This window comes from Gorilla gorilla, chromosome 10, assembly GCF_029281585.2.
Source record: "Gorilla gorilla gorilla isolate KB3781 chromosome 10, NHGRI_mGorGor1-v2.1_pri, whole genome shotgun sequence".
NCBI lineage: Eukaryota > Metazoa > Chordata > Mammalia > Primates > Hominidae > Gorilla > Gorilla gorilla.
Window position 1 is genome coordinate 108,804,197 of NC_073234.2, and position 18,435 is coordinate 108,822,631.

The window sequence follows — 18,435 nt, forward strand, 5'->3', positions numbered from 1 at the left end:
TAAGGTGTATGCTTTTAACTTTGAAATGTATAAACACCCAGCGGAAACATACCTTTCAGTGCATAGTGCATTGTGTGCTCACCCTGGGTTGTTTAAACTGTGTTCAAATATTCCCCCTCCAAATGAAAGCCTGTCGCGAATTCCACAGTAACACCTTTACTGTTCTCCCATTGATGATCATATACGTTACCTCTTCCTAGCGGTACATTTGTATGATCCTTACTACTGGAATTACTGGGTTAAAAGGAAATGCTTACCACTAAGATGTCAGTATTCTCCTCATGGATATTTTCAATCTCAATGTTGCCAGTCTAATAGTATAGTATGTGGTTGCTTTACTGCTGTTCTCCCCACCCCCATGGAATTGTGTCATTATTTTAATGAATGTGAGCTCTTGACTTACTCTAGAATTCTAATACAGATACTTTCTGCACTACTATCACTTTTATTATTGCAGTTCCATTTAAAAGCATAACTGGCTAAGGCACCCCCCCCCCCCCCACCGCCATTACATTTCCTAAAATATACTGCTGCCGAAGACCAACTGTAGAATCCTTAAGTCCTGTTCAAGTGTCATTTCATTTTTTATTAGGGGTTTATTAGTTGGAGGGGATGAGAAACTTGGCCCTTTCCAATGTTGTCTTCACATTGGAGTATAAGAATTCTCTATAGGACTCTTTAATTTTTTTTTTTTTTTTGGTAGAGATGGGGTCTTGCTGTGTTGCCCGGGCTGGTCTCAAACTCCTAGGCTTAAGCAATCTTCCAGCCTCAGCCTTCTCAGAGTGCTAGGATGATTGGCATGAGCCACCTCGTCTGGCCTGCAGGTCTTTTTAAGCATTTGCTGTTCAATAATAAGCATCTTCTTTATGCCTAGTATTTGTGATAAGAGCACAAAACAATTTTCTAATCTCAAAGAGCTTATATTCTAGTGGGGTAGAGATAAGTGATTTATCTTGGTGTAGTTTTGGCTTTTTTGTTTGTTTTTTTGAGACAGCGTCTCACACTGTCGCCCAGGCTGGAGTGCAGTGGTGCAATCTCAGCTTACTGTAACCTCCGCCTGCCAGGTTCAAGCGATTCTCCTGCCTCATCCTCCCGAGTAGCTGGGATCACAGGCGCCTGCCACCATGCCCGGCTAATTTTTTTGTATTTTTAGTAGAGACGGGGTTTCACCATATTGGCCAGGCTGGTCTCAAACTCCTGACCTCGTGATCCGCCTGCCTCGGCCTCCCTAAATGCTGGGATTATGGGCGTGAACCACCGCACCTGGCCTATCTTGGTGTTTTTACATCCCTCAGTATTTTTCAAGGTTTTACAGCTTTTTTATCTATAGACTTATACCATCTTCAAAAGCAATACAATTTTATTTGTAGACGTGATTTCCCCCACCAAATGCACATTTTATGGAGCTCTAGGACAAAAGTCAGGATGAAAAGTAATCTATCGTTGGTGCTACTTTAATACCTTCCTGACTGGTGCCACTGGCTAAATTCTAGCAGTACGATGAGAGGGCCATTAAGGCCTATCTTAGCAAGCAAGACATTATAGCAAAGACCTAAACACTCAAAGGTTCAACGTCTTCTAGCCAGGGAACTATTCTCTAATTCTTCCACCTTGATATGATTTCAGCAAATTCTGATAACCCGGTATTACTCTTAATGCATTTTTGTAACATTTGACAAACATCTCCCAATATGTAGACTGCCACTCTCCTGATGCTAATCAGTATCAGACAATGGAAGTAAATTTTCCTGCTTTTCTCAACTTTTCCTCAAATTCATTCCTTAAGTTAGTGAAGTACTTTGATTTGGCCATCATTATTTATCAACCTTAAGAAACATGCCTATTGACGAAGTAAATATACTAGGAATTCAACTTACCTACGGGAATGTGGACAAAGACTTATATACCAAGACAAGGCACTAGAGTGGAAAGCCATTAAAATAAAATGCTCAGCAGCAAAGGATTTGTAATGGTTAACTTGCAATATATCCATATAGTGTAATATTACAGTCATTAGAAATGACATTTGCGTAAGGATCTGAGTGTGGAAACTGATACAGCCTGTCGGAGAGCTACTGAGTAGTATTTATCACAGCTGCATACATACCCTTTCACCCAACAGTTCCATTTCTGGGAGTCTAGTCAACAAATGGACAAGTTGCACAACCAAGCTATGGTCAAATATGTGTGTTGTAGGATTTATGAAACTGGTACCAATTTAATATTCAAATGTGATTAACTCATGGCAATCTATTTACTGGATACTTTGTGGTTACCAAAGAGCTATGTGCTGCCACAGGGAGTCCTTTCAATAGTGATTGAAAAAGGCAGAACACTACTAGACAGAACTACCTGTTTTATGCACATATTGGCATACACTGAAAAAACTTAGTCACTTAAAATGAGGTTGTACAGATTGTAGATTTTGTTTTTAAACGCCTGTATGGTTTAAAAAATGTTTTGGGAAATAGACATGAGCAGGGCAGAGAACTACAACCTACAGGCCAAACCCCACCCCACTGCCTGTTTGTATGGCCAACAAGTTTAAAATTTTTTTAATGTTTTAGGTTTTTTTTTTTTTTTTTAAATACTATGCCCATTTGTTTACAAATCGTCTATGGGTGCTTTCTCACTACGATGGCAGAATTCAGTAGTTGAGACAGACCTATGGTCCACAAAGGCCGAAATATTTACTGTTTTGGGAGAAAAAAACAACATGAATTGTAATAACTTGGACCTACTTGGTTGCTCAGTCCTGATGTGTCCTGTTAAAACCTAAGAGAAACAGCACCAAGTTCAATCTAGTGCAATCAACCTATCACATCTAAGCTGCTTTTGCCAGATCTGATATCTACTCCTGACCTTAAGGCAGGAGACTTTGTAAACTTACTAGGTTATAATAAAACTTAAGAACTATCGATATTTACTAATCTACATCATGGAACTATTTCAAAAGCAGTCATATGGTAAGATGGATCAGGAGTCTTTAAAAATAAAACTGAGAAAGAAAAATCATGTCATCAAATCAGTAGTAGAGACAGAGCTTGGTGTCAAGTCTATGTTCATACACTTACCAGTGCCACCCAGCAAGGCCATACAAGACACATGAAATGAGATCAGCTCAAGGGTGACAAGATGAAACTGGGAGAGGGCCGGGGAGACCCGAACTCTTAATATTGGATTCCACACAACAGGAAAAATTTTAGTCCAGCTCCCAGCGTGGCAGCTAATGGCAAGTTACTCAGTACCATAAAGCCAACTCTTGGAATATACCTGATTTCCATGATAAAATGGAGATGAGTGCAGGGGTGAGTGTATAGTTAAGAAAACAAACAATATATTACTAGTCCAGGTGGTAGATTACAGATTTTTATTATTTACACTTCTCTCAAATTATTACATTCAGCATGTTTTGCTTTTTATGTTATTTAAAGTATAAACCCTCATATAATTCCCTAAGATGGGTGGCATGCCAAGTAGCTAAATGAAATATCATCCCAGCCCAAAAGTACTTATTCGAATGAAATATTACATTTTTCTTAAATAAAGCAATAAATTAGGTACCCTATTATCATGGTATTTTCTTTTTTGGCCAGCTTTTCTAGATAAGGTTGTATTGCTACTGCAACTAACAAAAAAGATGTGGCAGGGCTGGGCACGGTGGCTCACGCCTGTAATCCCAGCACTTTGGGAGGCCGAGGCGGGCAGATCACGAGGTCAGGAGATGGAGACCATCCTGGCCCAACATGGTGAAACCCCGTCTCTACTAAAAATACAAAAAATTAGCCAGGCGTGGTGGCAGGTGTCTGTAGTCCCAGCTACTCAGGAGGCTGAGGCAGGAGAATCGCTTGAACGCGGGAGGCAGAACCTGCAGTGAGCCGAGATCATGCCACAGCACTCCAGCCTAAACTACAGAGCTAGACTGCCTCAGAAAAAAAAAAAAAAAAGGTTCCTGAACCATTCAACAGAAAAATGAGGCCTATTCCTATCATTTCCACGATCCAATTTAGTTCCACTTAGGTCACTGTGTTTATAATCTCTTTTAGGACAGATTTCCTTCCCCATTCTCCATAAAACAACCATAGCACCTGTGACTTTTATCTGTTGGTTTGTATTTAATCTTATTTTTAAGTGCTTCTTTGAAATTGTTTTACAAGTACATTCTTGGTCTAGAGTAAGGTTCTATATAGTTGGCCCTCCATATCCATGGGTTCCACTTCCGTGGATTCAAACAACCAGACAAAATATTCCAAAAAACATTGTGTCTGTAGTCAACATGTATATTTTTGTCATTATTCCTTAAACAATAGTGTAACTATTTACATAGCACTTACATTATAATAGGTATTATAAGTAATCTAAATATTAACATAAGCAGGAGGATTTGTGTAGATTGTATGCATATACAACATCATTTTATTCCAGAGACTTGAGCATCCGCGAATTTGGATATCCAAAGGAAGTCCTAGAACCAGTTCCCGACAAATACCAAGAGATGACTTGACTTTAGACCTAAGATCTTGCTAGACAGCCTTTGAGAGGACGAAGGATAACTAGAGCAGAAGCAAATCGCAGCGAAGTAGACTACAACAATCAAGTCAAAAAACATAAAGCTCCTATCAACACCTCAAGATTTTAGAAAAGCCTCTTAACAGGCAATTTTCTTTTAAATAGAGACTGGGTCCCACTATGTTAGCCAGGCTGGTCACAAACTCCTGGACTCAAGCGATCCTCCTGCCTTGGCCTCCTAAAGTGCTGGCATTACAGGCATGAGCCACTGTGCCCGGCCTGGGCAGTCAATTTTCAGGAAGCCACTTAATGTTCAGATTCTTTTCTTCTCTCCCAGGACTTTGCAGATGCTGCTCTTCCCTCTGCCTGGAGATGTTCATCTGGCCTGAATCCAAAAGTCTGTCCAAGTTACTTCTCTTTTCCATGACAGAGTTACAACTATTTGTCTGTCCCCCTTCCCCATTAGAGTATATGGTCCCCAAAGGAAAGCTCCATGCCATTCACTCACCACCTAATCATCCCCAACAACTAGTGGGCAAACATGAAACACTTTTGTTGAATAATTTGTTTCCTTTAGCCCAGGGATTACAAAGTCAAAGGCTTACAAGGGGGAAGGACTAGCAGGTGTGCTTGGAGGGGACTCTAGCCAACTGGAGAGTAACTGGTGAGAAGACAATGACATGCTCTTAGGGTGTTTGCTACTCAGATCCTCTCAGTAAGTCCCGTGCACAAAGGTGGGTCAGGTCTACTGTTGCCAGATCTTCAGATCATTCAAAAGTTACCAGAATTCTGGATTTTCATGCAAATCTCCCAATTTTTAAAAATGTTGGCATCAAATTCAGAATGTTTTAACCAGCCACACTGTGTGGGCCAGGGAAAACAGGCCCAAAGGCCAGGTGAAGCTGCAGTTTTCAACTGCTGCCTTGGCCTCTTAAGTCCTAAGAAGGCTCAGTCAACACACTGGCACTCGTTTCATCCCACTGGTTGAGAAAGCAAGTCTTAGCAAAGTAATGGGGGAATCTTACCAAAACTGCAAAGGAAAAAAATATGATACCATGAAATCAGAAATTCACTGCATTTGAAATGAAAATGACTTATTTCTGTACTTCTATAACTCACAAATTTAGCAGACATCATTTAGACATATTTTTGTAGTGCAACAGATTTAAATCTGGAATTTCATGGTTTGTAAATCACTGTGATACTAGCTATAACCATGAGCAATATTACGGGCAGTAAATGTTGATCTCTATTTTGTTTCTTGAAGTTTTGTGTGGTTCATTTTTAAAGTGAGATTCAATTTCCTTAGCTATAGTCAAATGTACCCTTTAAACAGCCCAAGAATTGTTATAAATGACAGCTGCTGTTATCAGTTTTCAAATTTTACAATATTAGGGTTGTTAACTATTTTATTCTGAATTAAGCTAACATTTGTTACCAAGCAATGCATTTATTTGGAAGGATACCAGTTACCAGTCATCAAAAGCTTTTGTATGTTGAAAATGTAATTTTAATAGTTAATTCTTCATCTTACATAGGAGCACAATAAAATACACCACAATCTGAAGAAACTCCAGAATTACGAGAATAAGAGTGAAGAAAATTCAAATGGGCTACAATATCCATTACCTTAAACTGCAAGAGACAAGGTTGCAACCCGAAGGTTAACATTTATGTATTTATGACTGGCTACATTTATGACTTAAAAATAACAAGAATCAGGAATTAGATATGGATAGAGGTGGGAAAGAACAGTTTTGTGAGGGAAGGAATTCGTCAATAAAGAAGAAAAATTACTGAATTCCAAATTAAAGAATAAAACGAACTCCCACAGCAAATACTGGAGGGATGAAAGCAAGAATCATTAATTGAGGACTTGATACTCTCAAAGGGATAAACCTTTCTGATGACACGCAAGCTAGATACTTGAGATCTGCTCATCAGGTTTATAAGGAAGACTCACAAATGCCTCAGCAAATCCCAAATGATTATCAGATCAGTGTTTCTTAGCACACATGAAAGGTTACAGATGAAATTTTCAGACAAGAACCAAGAAAAATGTCATAACCCAAATTTTAGGCAAAAATGTGGCACAACTGTGAAAGTCCTACATGTCAGTCACAACTGCTATCTTTGCTGTGACTTTCCTGTACAGTAATTTTTAAACATTGTGGCAAGACACCAATGATCATCTAATCAGACAACACAAACACTTACTTCAAATTCCTAGAAGGTTAAAAAAACGTCAGATACTGATGCTTTATGCATGCTCAGGGCCAGTTTATAAATACTCCATTCAGTACTATCTTAACACAAATCTGCATCAGTGAAAAGAAACTGGCAAAATCCACCTCTTGCCATTCAATTTGTCAGATGGTGAAGACCAAGAAAGAATGTTCCATCAGTTTCAATTTTAAAATACGATTGTCAAATTGGGAAAATGAAATAAACACAGTAAAATAAACTGTACAAAGGCAAAGTAGAATAACAAAAAATATTTTACTAAAACATAAGATTTACAGAAGTTTCCAGACAAGCCATACAAAATGGTCACAAGCTTTTTTTGAAGGGGGGAATCTACACTTGACAGCAATGTTATTAGTGAGGGCTGTGATGTTTGTTTAATGTTCCCATTTTGGTTCCAACAATCAAGCTTGTCCATCTACAGCGTCTAAATAAAGTTAGACTTGGCTAGAGCATATTCTAAAGACCTGGTTAGCTGCTTTTAACCAATGCAATTAGATCACCAAAAAAGGGGGAAAGGAGCCCATAAAATTAAACTACCTCCCCCCTCAAAAATAAAATAAAATAAAATAAAAACACCCACACCCCTGCAGCTAACCTGACAACTACCTTCATTCACAGTGCTTTATACTTAAACCAGGATGGGGGAAATGAATAAAAGCAGGGAGGGGCCACTGCTTTTAAACGTTTCACAACAATCCAGATGATACTTCTAGCCTCTGCTCATGCTTTATGACAGCGAATCAGGACAAGACATAGATTTGCTAATGTGCATTTAATCACCAAAGGACTGAAGATGTCTGGGCTTTTTTATTCTGTAATGTTTCTAAGACTGTGTCCATTAAATGCAAACAAAGAGGAGGAAGTCTTGGCAGAACAGGAGAAGTGATGCACACTTGATGATCTGATCAATTTAAATATTATTCATGGCATATAGCCTAGTCCATGCTCTAGCTGCAGACAGAAACAAACATACGATTATTATTTTACTTAGTTCAATATGTTACTTTCCAAACTATAAATGGCAAACAACCACTATTAATTATGGAAATGTCATGCTGTAATCTCTTAAATTCACGCCTTTTTCTATAAATTGGATCAGGGCTGAAAGATTTTGTAAATGTCCAATTACCAAAACACTACAATAAAATTAAGAAGTTCTAGAAAATTCAAGAGGATGAATCAAGTTGTCCATTTCTAGATACACAATTCTCCCCACTAATTTTCTTAAAATCTGTAGCAGAAGCTTCCTGACTCCAAATTCTGTAGCCATGAACAGCTGAATACTTTAATCAAATGGGTTACAAAAACAGTTCAAGTTTTCCAGTATTCTTTACATATAACTAGATAAATGGTATGCACTCAGTATTTGTTAAACCAGGTGTAGTTACAAGAGACTCCAAGATCTTTCAATTACAGGTTGTCTTTAAATTTGGGGGGTCCCATAGCAGGCCATTTTGTTAAGACGTATTTACATACTATAAGCAGGATCTCACTTATTATATTTTTTTCTATTTCTTTTCCTTGCCAAGAGCTTTAGAAAAGTTTAAGTGGTAATACAAATTTGTAAAAGTGGAAGTGGTGTGAAGGAGAATGAATATTAGATACCTGTTTCTATGGCTTGGGCTTCGTTGGTCTTCCACTGCTCCGCTACATCATTTGCTAATGGATCATCTGGATTGGGAGCACTTAACAAGGCCTGGATCGATAGCAGAACTGTGCGGATCTGCAGTGCTGGGGACCACTTATCTATGAAGGCAACAGGCCCAGTATGATAAAGCATGAAAAAAACAGGCCCAGAACTGCTTCACTTCCCTCCCACAGACCTCTCTGATCTTTGTATAATGTTTACATTCTAAACATGGAATGCTTAAGAGAAAAAGGAGAAAGCTTAATAATAGCATATGCTGATAAAGATAACACTTACCTTTCAAAATATCTAAACATATTCTTCCCAACTTGTCTACATTAGGATGATAAATTTTGGTCATGAAACGTACTTTAGGGGCTGCCATTGGGTATTCTTCTGGAAGGAATAGTTCAAGTTTAAAAGTCCCTCCCTCAAAGGGGGAATCCTGAGGGCCAGCAATGACCACATGAAAATAACGGGCGTTGCTCTCATCTGGTTCGGCTTTGATGCCAGGAACTGGTTCTGCCAGCAAACGCTGGGTTTCCTATGACAGAAAAACAAACACATTTGTGAAACAAATGTCATTTTGCTAGACACCAAAAGTAAAATTAGAAAGTTCATCTCTTAGAACTACGCGTAATAGAACAGCTCCAATCTCCCAACAGATTTAGCTTATAAAATGCAAAATTCAAAAAAATACCATTTAAATAATTACAACCAGCTAAATGAAACTGCAAGCGAATACTAATGATGTTATCATACATTTTGGCTACAAATGTCTACAAATATGTTAATAAAATTAGCTTAATAAAACTGATTTTTTACTCAAGTAAAATAACACTAGGATTACATAAGTAAGGCAACTTGCTCTAAACTCAACCAAAACCAAGCTATTTAAAAAGTAAAATTAGCTTTTTTGGTGGTTTTTTTTGGCTCGTTTGTTTGTTTTTGAGACAAGATCTCACTCTGTCACTCACGCTGGAGTGCAGTGGCAAGATCTTGGCTCACTGCAGCCTCGACCTCCCTGGGACCAGGTGATCCTCCCAACTCGGCCTCCTGAGTAGCTGGGATTACAGGTATGCGCCACCACACCTAGCTAATTTTTGTATTTTTAGTAGAGACGGTATCACCCTGTTGGCCAGGCTGGTCTTGAACTCCTGGCCTCAAGTGATTTGCTCGCCTTGGCTTCCCAAAGTGCTGAGATTACAGGTATGGGCCAACACACTCGGCCAAAAATTAGTTTTTAAAACCACTGAAAACCTCCCCTCTGAAAAATGTAATGGACTAAAGGAGATAAGAAGAGGCCCAGGTACCTGAACAGGACTAAAGAAATATATTTAACAATGCTGATTACTCTAAAATTGACAATTAACTTCAGAGGAACCCTTAATACTCCCAACAATCATATCATTCGTTCTCTTTTTCATCATTCTCCCTCTCCCCTAAATAACTGTATTATTATTCTTTCTCTTCTCTCTTCAAACCTCCAGCATCTCCATCCCCATCCTCACTTGTGGCTGATGTCCTGCTTCCTATTTCATGACAAGTTAGATACTTCCATCAGTTCCCACTGTAGCATTTGGACATTTCCCTGCATCTGCGCCCATACACTCTGGCTTTTCTCCTGTATAGATGAAATGTCACGTACTCTTGGCTAGGGCCAATCGGTCTTGAGCACTAGATCTTACTGATCTCTGAAATGTTTGTTCTTCAGTGCCATAAAGAAATAGCACTTGAACATAAATTTAATTTATTTAGTAAAGCCATTTTTACTTCCTGCAGAAAGGGTACACTCGCCAGGAGTTTTGCCACAAGAGTATACTGAACAAAGGAGACAGGGTCATTTATAACCTGACGCGTCCACCCTACTGCTGTGTCCGGTTTCCACTGGCTGGAACGGGACCTCACATTCTGTATTTGTCCTGATTGGCTAGCAACTTAGAACTTTTTAAAAGAGGTAAAGGTAGAGGGGAACAAAGGAAGGAGGAAGTAACTTGTGGAATGCTGAGAAAGGTAAAAACACTTTTAAATAAGGAAGAGGAACAGGCTATGACCTAATACTTGCTTGGACCAGTATAAGCATGCCAGGGCAAATATTTAGGCTAAATTGTGGGAGCTAAGAACATAAAGTATATTGATTTCTTTATTATGGCTAGCAAATATTTAAGAATGTTTCCACAGGTCTTCGAATAAATTTTGCTTCTAAGAGAAGTTACTATTTATTCCTAATTAGATGGGGAGGAAAGTCTTTGAAGAGGAACCTCTACTTCGCTTGTCTCCAATTTCTCTCCTCCTCTTCTGTCTTGAACATACCCTCCAATCAAGCTGTAGTTATTGCTAACTTGTTTGTTAAGGTCACCAATGATTTCCACAAGGTTAAATCAAATGTCCAGTGCTTAATCTTTATCTTACCTAAATGCGACATCTTATCCAGCTGGTCTCCTGCCTCTTTGCAAAGCTTTATCTAACTTCCTATAAACATTCTCATGGCTCTCTTCCTCCTTGTCTGGCAGCAGCTTCCTTTAGTTTCCTTGTTGGTTTCTTCTATCTCCCAACATCGCAACACTGAAGTGCACTGGGGCTCTATTCTAGGGCTTCCTCTCTGTTTATACATTTCCACAGTGATCTCATGTAATGCAATGAATTTAAATACTAAATACACTCTATAAGCTGAAGCCTCCCCTAATTCATATCTAGCCCAGACATCTCCCCTCATCGTGCCTCTTGCCTCTATAACTACCTGCTTGATATACGCTCTTGAATGTCTAATAAGCATCCCAAACTTAACATGACCTTCCTATCCCCAACCTTTGCTCCTCCCATAAAGTCTTCCCCACATCAGTTACTGGCAAACCCATCTTTCCAAATGATCCACCTTTTCCTTCATATGCCACACACATCTAGCCTGATTGGCAAATTGGTTTTTTTTATACTTCAAATTCTACTCATGATTGGACTGTTTCTCACCATTCCACTGCTACACCTCTGATCCAAGCAACCATCAGCTCTGACCTGGCATACTACAACAGCCTCCTAACCTGTTCTTCCTGCATCTGACCTCACTACCTCCCTCGCAGGTCTAGTATCCACAGACCTTTTAAAAGTCATAGTCCTGAGCCGGGTGTGGTGGCTCACGCCCGTAATCCCAGCACTTTGGGAGGCCGAGGCGGGTGGATCACCTCAGGTCAGGAGTTCGAGACCAGCCTGATCAACATGGAGAAATCCCATCTCTACTAAAAATACTAAATCAGCCGGGCATGGTGGCACGTGCCTGTAATCCCAGCTACTCGGGAGGCTGAGGCAGGAGAATCATTTGAAGCCAGGAGGCGGAGGTTGCAGTGAGCTGAGATCGTGCCATTGCACTCCAGCCTGGGTGACAGGGCAAGACTCCATCTCAAAAAAAGTCTGGGCATGGTGGCTCACACCTGTAATCCCAGCACTTTGGGAGGCCGAGGCGGGTGGATCGGCTCAGGTCAGGAGTTCGAGACCAGCCTGATCAACATGGAGAAATCCCACCTCTACTAAAAATATAAAATTAGCCAGGCATGGTGGCGCATGCCTGTAATCCCAGCTACTTGGGAGGCTGAGGCAGGAGAATCGCTTGAACCCAGGAGGTGGAGGTTGCGGTGAGCCCAGATCATGCCATTGCACTCCAGCCTAGGCAAAAGAGCGAAACTCCGTCTCAAAAAAAAAAAAAAAAGTCATAGTCCTTGTAATGGGCCCCAAAAAGACGCTCTATATGATGCCCTCACTCCACCTACCTCTCTGACTTATCTTCAGCTGTTCTCTCTCCATCCCCTAACCTTCTCTGTTCCAGACACAAATTAGCTTCCTTGTAGTTCTTCAACGTGCCAGGCACCCGCTCACCTCAAGGGCTTTGCACTTCCTCTTCTTCCCCAAGATATCCATATGGCTTGCTCCCTCAGCTCCTAAGATCTTCATGTTTTCTCAGTGAAGCCATCATAACTGAAACTGCAAACCCCATTCAACCCTACCCTGCACACTCCCTATCCCCACTCCCTGGCTTTATCTCCACAGCACTACTAACAAATCTCATTTCTACTTATTTTGTTCAGAATTTAAGCTCCATGAGAGGATGGATTTGAGTCTATTTTATGGACTGCTATATCCTCAGCATTTGGAACACTGCCTGGCACAATAGATATTCAATTAATATTTACTGAATTCTGAATCTATTTGATGTTATGAAAAGAGGGAAATAAACGATCAGAATTTCATTGTTAACATCATTAAGGCAGGGTTATTTTCAAGGCAGGATGTGCACGTTATGGAAGGAAAACAAAAGGAGCCACTCAGGTATGGGGAAAAATAGTCTAACTTCTACTTATATTTATTTTTAACCAGAAAAATGTTCATATTTAAATAAGCTTTTAGGTATGAAAAACAATAAATGAGAACATTTTATTTACACTGCCTTCACTTAAAAAAAAATATATCATAAACTGTTTCATTCCACAAGCTATAGGGCATACGTTAAAAACAACAACAACAAATAACTTCTCTCTCAGCACAGTAATATACTGAAATAGTCATAAGATGTAAATACAAATCAAATGCTTCCCCAAAATGTGTTAATTAAACCCATGGCCATTTTAGGTAATGTCTGGTATTTTAAGACTAGTTTTTTGTTTTGATCATGGCGATGTAAGAGCAAGTGAGAAACTGACATGTTCTTTAGGTTCAAACTAAAACATTTTTAGAGTATTAAAAAGCTCAAGAGGCAATAATGAAGCCTCTGACCTTGGGAAGTCCTTTAACATGTGACCAGAACAAAAGAGGCTGGTCTTCATTTTTTAGGAAAAAAGTTAAGATATTAGGGATGAATAGCAGGAGTAGAAAAATGAGAAAATAACTGGATGGTAAAATTCCTTGAATTCTGGGCTCTCCTCATTTCCATCCTTTAATTTTACCCCAGGTCTTCATGTTTTTAGAAAGCCATAAATTGGGTGACTGGAAAAAAAAGAAAGCCAGGGCCCAAGAGTCCCAATCCACCACTCACCAGTTACACAAAGTAGTAGCAGCTCTGTATCTACTATAAAAAGCTACAGAAAGGCCTCCAAAAGCGTATCCCAAAATAGCTTCAAAATCACTCTCAATACACAGTGGCAGAGATAGGTATGGCATTTACTTTCTCATCTTCAGTTCACCCTCAAAATCAGATATTCTTTGTAAAGAATGTACATATTAAGCACATCATGTGACCTGATCAAGCCTAGATTTAATTGGAACACATTCTAAAATAAGCTTTCGTGTGTAGAAAACATTTTGAAATAGTCCTTATAATATATGCTGCTCTTAAGTTCTAATGGACTGACACAAAAACATGCATAATTATTTCACTAAACTGTTGGTTTCCCTAACAAACCCACAGCATAAACTGTGGGAGGGGAAAAAAGGAATAAAATCCAAACTAAATGAAACAAGTCTGAAATGGCAGCATCTGAAAAAGTCTCAACCACAGAAACTGATGTCAACTTTTTTCCTAAAAAGGCAAAAACTGGCTAGGAAATAAAATCTTTCCGGCCACTATTCAACACATGACTGACTAAAATACCTTCTGGTTTTACACTATTCTTTGGTGGAAAGACAGAGTACAGTATGATTTCTTTAAGTGAAGAAGTAAAGGGCTAAAATTCCTACTGTTTCACTTATCTATCTTTTTTTTTTTTGAGACAAGTCTCGCTCTCTTGCCCAGGCTGCAGTGCAGTGGCACGATCTTGGCTCACTGCAACCTCTGCCTCCTGGGTCCAAGTGAGCACTTGGCTAATTTTTGTATTTTTAGCAGAGACAGGGTTTCACCATTTTAGCCAGGCAGGTCTCGAACTCCTGACTTAAAGTGATCTGCCCACCTCAGCCTCCCAAAGTGCTGGGAGGCACCACGCCCGGCCTTATCTATCTTTTGGCACAAGTAATTTACATTGCAGGTGGGATGCCATGGTTCACACCTGTAATCCCTGCACTTTGGGAGGCTGAGGCAGGCAGGGGAATCACTTCAGGCTAGGAGTTCCAGACCAAGCTGGGCAAGCATAGTGAGACCCCATCACTACCAAAAAAAAAAAAAAAAGTTGACAAATGAGATCACATAGGAAGGCCATAGTTGTTTACAGAAAAACAGAATAACCCTTAAATGCATTTTGTGATTCTATTATGTTTAAAAGCAGTCCAAGGATTGAATCCCAAACAGAAGTGAGTTTAGGGCCATGCATAATAGAAAGCACTGTAGACTATGTTCAGGAAATTAGTTAATGTAGACTATGTTCAGGAAATTAGTTACTAAAATAGACAGGGAAGTTGGTAAAGGAATAGGGTATGGATTTAAATGTCGACAAAATTAAGTCTAAAGGAAGGTATCTCATCTTATAGAACGCATACAATAGTTAATGCTACAAATATTTTTAAAAGGAATCAAATATCACATCAAATTGATCTAATTATCAATAGATCTACTGGGACTTGAAGAGCAAACCCTAGACTCACACTACAGTAAACTATACTGTAGTTAGTAAATTATAACAACTGACATTCTGTCAACCTATCTCTATTAACCAGGACTCTTATTTTTAAGTTGAAAAATAATTTGTGCTCAGTACGAAGCAATGCCAGGTCTTAGATGCTCTTCTGCAAGGCAATGATTGGAGTATGTACAGTAAAATTTTGGGGTAATAAACAGTATTCTTAGAAAGAGTGCTAATTTGTGTGTGAGAAAAGTTGGTCCAGTTAGTAACTATCTATATCCCAGTGCATCCTGTCTACAGTGATTAGGTTTTTTAGAATATTCTCTGAAACACAAAATTGCAATATATGACCAGTAATATCAACTGTAGATCTTTTAGTTCATCTCAAACAAGAGCTGTCTGATAACTCAATAACTGCCAATTTCATTACTGAAAAATAAGTGTTAAAAAACTGAGTGATGCTTCAATGATACCTACTCTGTAAACTCCAACCTGTCACTACATCTTTAAGCGATTCTAAAATATTAACAAACAGGGTTCTGGACAAAGTTGTGGTTATAGAAAAAAAAATTTAAATAAAGAAAAAAATTATGAAAAATTTGTAAGATAAAACAAACGGGCTCCTTTTTTGGGATCACTAATAAAGCAAGTCAATTCTTCATTATGTACACAACTGTAAGTTACTTATGAGAATCTGCAAGTTCACCCTCTATATATATAAGTGGGCATTTTTATTTATCACTTTTTTTGTAGAGATGGGTTTCTCTGTGTTGCCCAGGCTGGTCTCCTGCCTCAAGCAATCTTCCCGCCCTGGCCTCCCAAAGCAATGGGATGACAGACGTGAGCCACCACACTTGGCCCCATAAGTGAGCATTTAAAAAATGTTACCACCAGCCTGGGCAACATAGCAAGACCCCATCTCTCCAAACCAAAAAACTAAAAAAATTAGCTGGGCATGCTGGCATATGACTATAGTCCTAGCGTACTCGGGAGGTTGAGGTGGGAGTACTGCCTGAGCCCAGGAGTTCAAGGTTACAGTTAGCTGTGATCATACCACTGCACCCCAGCCTGGGCGATAGACCTTGTCTCTTAAAAACAAAACAAAACAAAACCAAAAGTTAATTATCATCAATGGACATTTTCAAGTGCATACCCCTTGCTTCATTTTATCTGTAAGCCCTGTGAATTTTACTACATGATTTTGTATAACATAACATTCTTAGAAACATATAATGTCTCATTATAGTAAAACTGACTGCCTATTTTCTAGCTGGGATTAGAAATAGAACCAAAGTTTTGCTCAAGCTCCCCATTACACTACTTCCTTACAAATCATAAGGCCACCTAGAGATACACTAAGATAAAAATGGCTGATGAGTACTTTTCTCCACAGCACTGCTGTCCAACAGAAATATAATACAAGCCACATAAGTATTTAAAAATTTTCTAGTAGCCAAATAAAAAAGTAAAAAGAAACAAGTAAAATTAATTTTAATATATTTTATCTAAAAATGTATTCAAAATATTATTTCAACATGAAATCAGTATGAAATTAATGATGTATTTTATCTTTTATCATAGCCTTCAATGCCCACTGTGCAAATTACACTTGTAGCACATGTTAATTTAAACTAGTCATATTTCAACTACTCAACAGCCACATGGAATGATTAGTGGCTCCCAAATTAGTCTGGAGAGTGAAACACAAGACAATCATGTTATAATGTTACTGCCTGGTCATTATGAATAATTTAATTTATTTCATATAATAGGTAAAATTTTGTACAGGAACTTTAAAGCATCACTATTTTCCCCTCAAAAAATTCTATACAAAAAGTAATGTCAGGCCGGGCGTGGTGGCTCATGCCTATAATCCCAGCACTTTGGGAGGCCGAGGCGGGCAGATCACCTGAGGTCAGGAGTTCGAGACCAACATGGAGAAACCCTGTCTCTACTAAAAATATAAAATTAGCCAGGCCTCATGCTGCATGCCTGTAATCCCAGCTACTCGGGAGGCTGAGGCAGGAGAATCACTTGAACCTGGGAGACGGAGGTTGCAGTGAGCCAAGATCGTGCCACTGCACTTCAGCCTGGGCAACAAGAGTGAAACTCCGTCTCAAAAAAAAAAAAAAAGTAATGTCAGAACATTTGACATCACTAATAACAGGAATGCATGTAACAACAGTTGCTGTTTGCTACAGTCACAAGATTGTGTTTGAAAAAAATGTATGGAAATTTCAAAACACATTAAATGAACAAAAATTAATTCAAACAAGCTAACTGCATGATGAAGTAAAGAGTTCACTGAGGAACTATTTTAATTTTTACAGTACACACTACCCCCTAGTGGACATAAGTCATCATCTACTTATTTCACCACCTTTCCTTTGCAAATGAAAAAACTGATGCTCTTAAAAGTTACTGTACCCAAGTTTGCTAAGCTTTTTAAACTTACATTATATGATCACTCCTTGCTTTGGTAAAACCAAACCAAAGTTAGCACCTACCTAAACACGTCCTTGAAAAAGACCTATAGATTCCAACAGTAAATAAAATGAAAATAGCTTAAGAAAACTAATAAAAGCAAACCAAGCAAAGCTAAGACAATTTTGTATTCCCTTTCTGCTTTCACCTCTTGTGACTATCTTGCTCCTAACCACTTAGACTCCCCCAGATAAGCTAACTGGGTCCATGAGAATTTCCTGAAAATGCCTATCCTAAAGTCAAATGGAGAATAATGATTCTCAAGACACACCCCTCCCTTGTTCTTTCTTTTCCCTTCTACTCCCACATATTTAAATCTCACAATTTCTTAGGTGGCAGATTCAGAGAAGGAAAAACGGAAGAAAAATCTATTTCCAAGATTCTGCGTACCAAAGACTAAATCTCAGAGTACTTTAGACCAGAGTATTCCTTTTTTGGGAAAAGCTTTATTTATGGGTTGATAGGTAACAAACAGGTAAGTACTCTCTATTCCACTTGAAGTAATAATGAACAGATGGGGCCAGATGACTTGGGCTAGAAATCTCTACATCCTAATTTTTTCCCTCAAACCTAGACCAGATCAATATTTCTGTGAAGCTCAGTGAAAAGGAATGGAGACTTGGGAGCTGGAGGGACTTCTGAAAGGCAAAGTATACATAATCTGAGATACATCAGAATGTATCTCAGGTCTGAATTAGTCTAAAAGTTTCTCCCTTGTACTTCCAGTTTCCTGTTCATTACCACCTCTCCACTTACTGTAACTACGCACAATAACTGCTGGTTTACTTCTCACACCCTAAACTATTTGAAGAGAGGAACCCCAGCTAGTAAATGCTGGTAAATTCTAAATAAATGCTTGCTCGGTGAATGAACATCTGCAATGCTTAGGTACCACCCAGAGCTGATGAGGAATACTGTATCTGCTGTGTTCATTGGTAAATTCCATCTCAGGAACAGCATTTAAGATTATTCCAATCACTGACAATGACAATGGACAAAAATCAGAATAATCCTACTAACAAACTGTCCCACCAAGAAGAAAAACTGTTAAGCTGAATTCCTTTATTTCTTGTCTATCTTGCCTCCCCAATT

The 18,435-nt window shown here is 38.9% G+C and overlaps 1 protein-coding gene across 1 annotated transcript in view; it reads right to left on the bottom strand.

Annotated features, from left to right (window-relative positions):
• Positions 1-5,996: 5,996 nt before the first annotated feature.
• UBE2N (ubiquitin conjugating enzyme E2 N) overlaps positions 5,997-18,435 on the bottom strand; it is a 34,504-nt gene continuing 22,065 nt past the window's right edge. The window contains exons 2-4 of the mRNA XM_031016537.3: positions 8,681-8,927; positions 8,362-8,502; positions 5,997-7,707 (exon numbers count right to left, since the gene is read on the bottom strand). Of these exons, the coding sequence (XP_030872397.1) occupies positions 7,667-7,707; positions 8,362-8,502; positions 8,681-8,927 (429 nt within the window). The 3' untranslated portion in view covers positions 5,997-7,666. The remainder of the gene's footprint in view (positions 7,708-8,361; positions 8,503-8,680; positions 8,928-18,435) is intronic.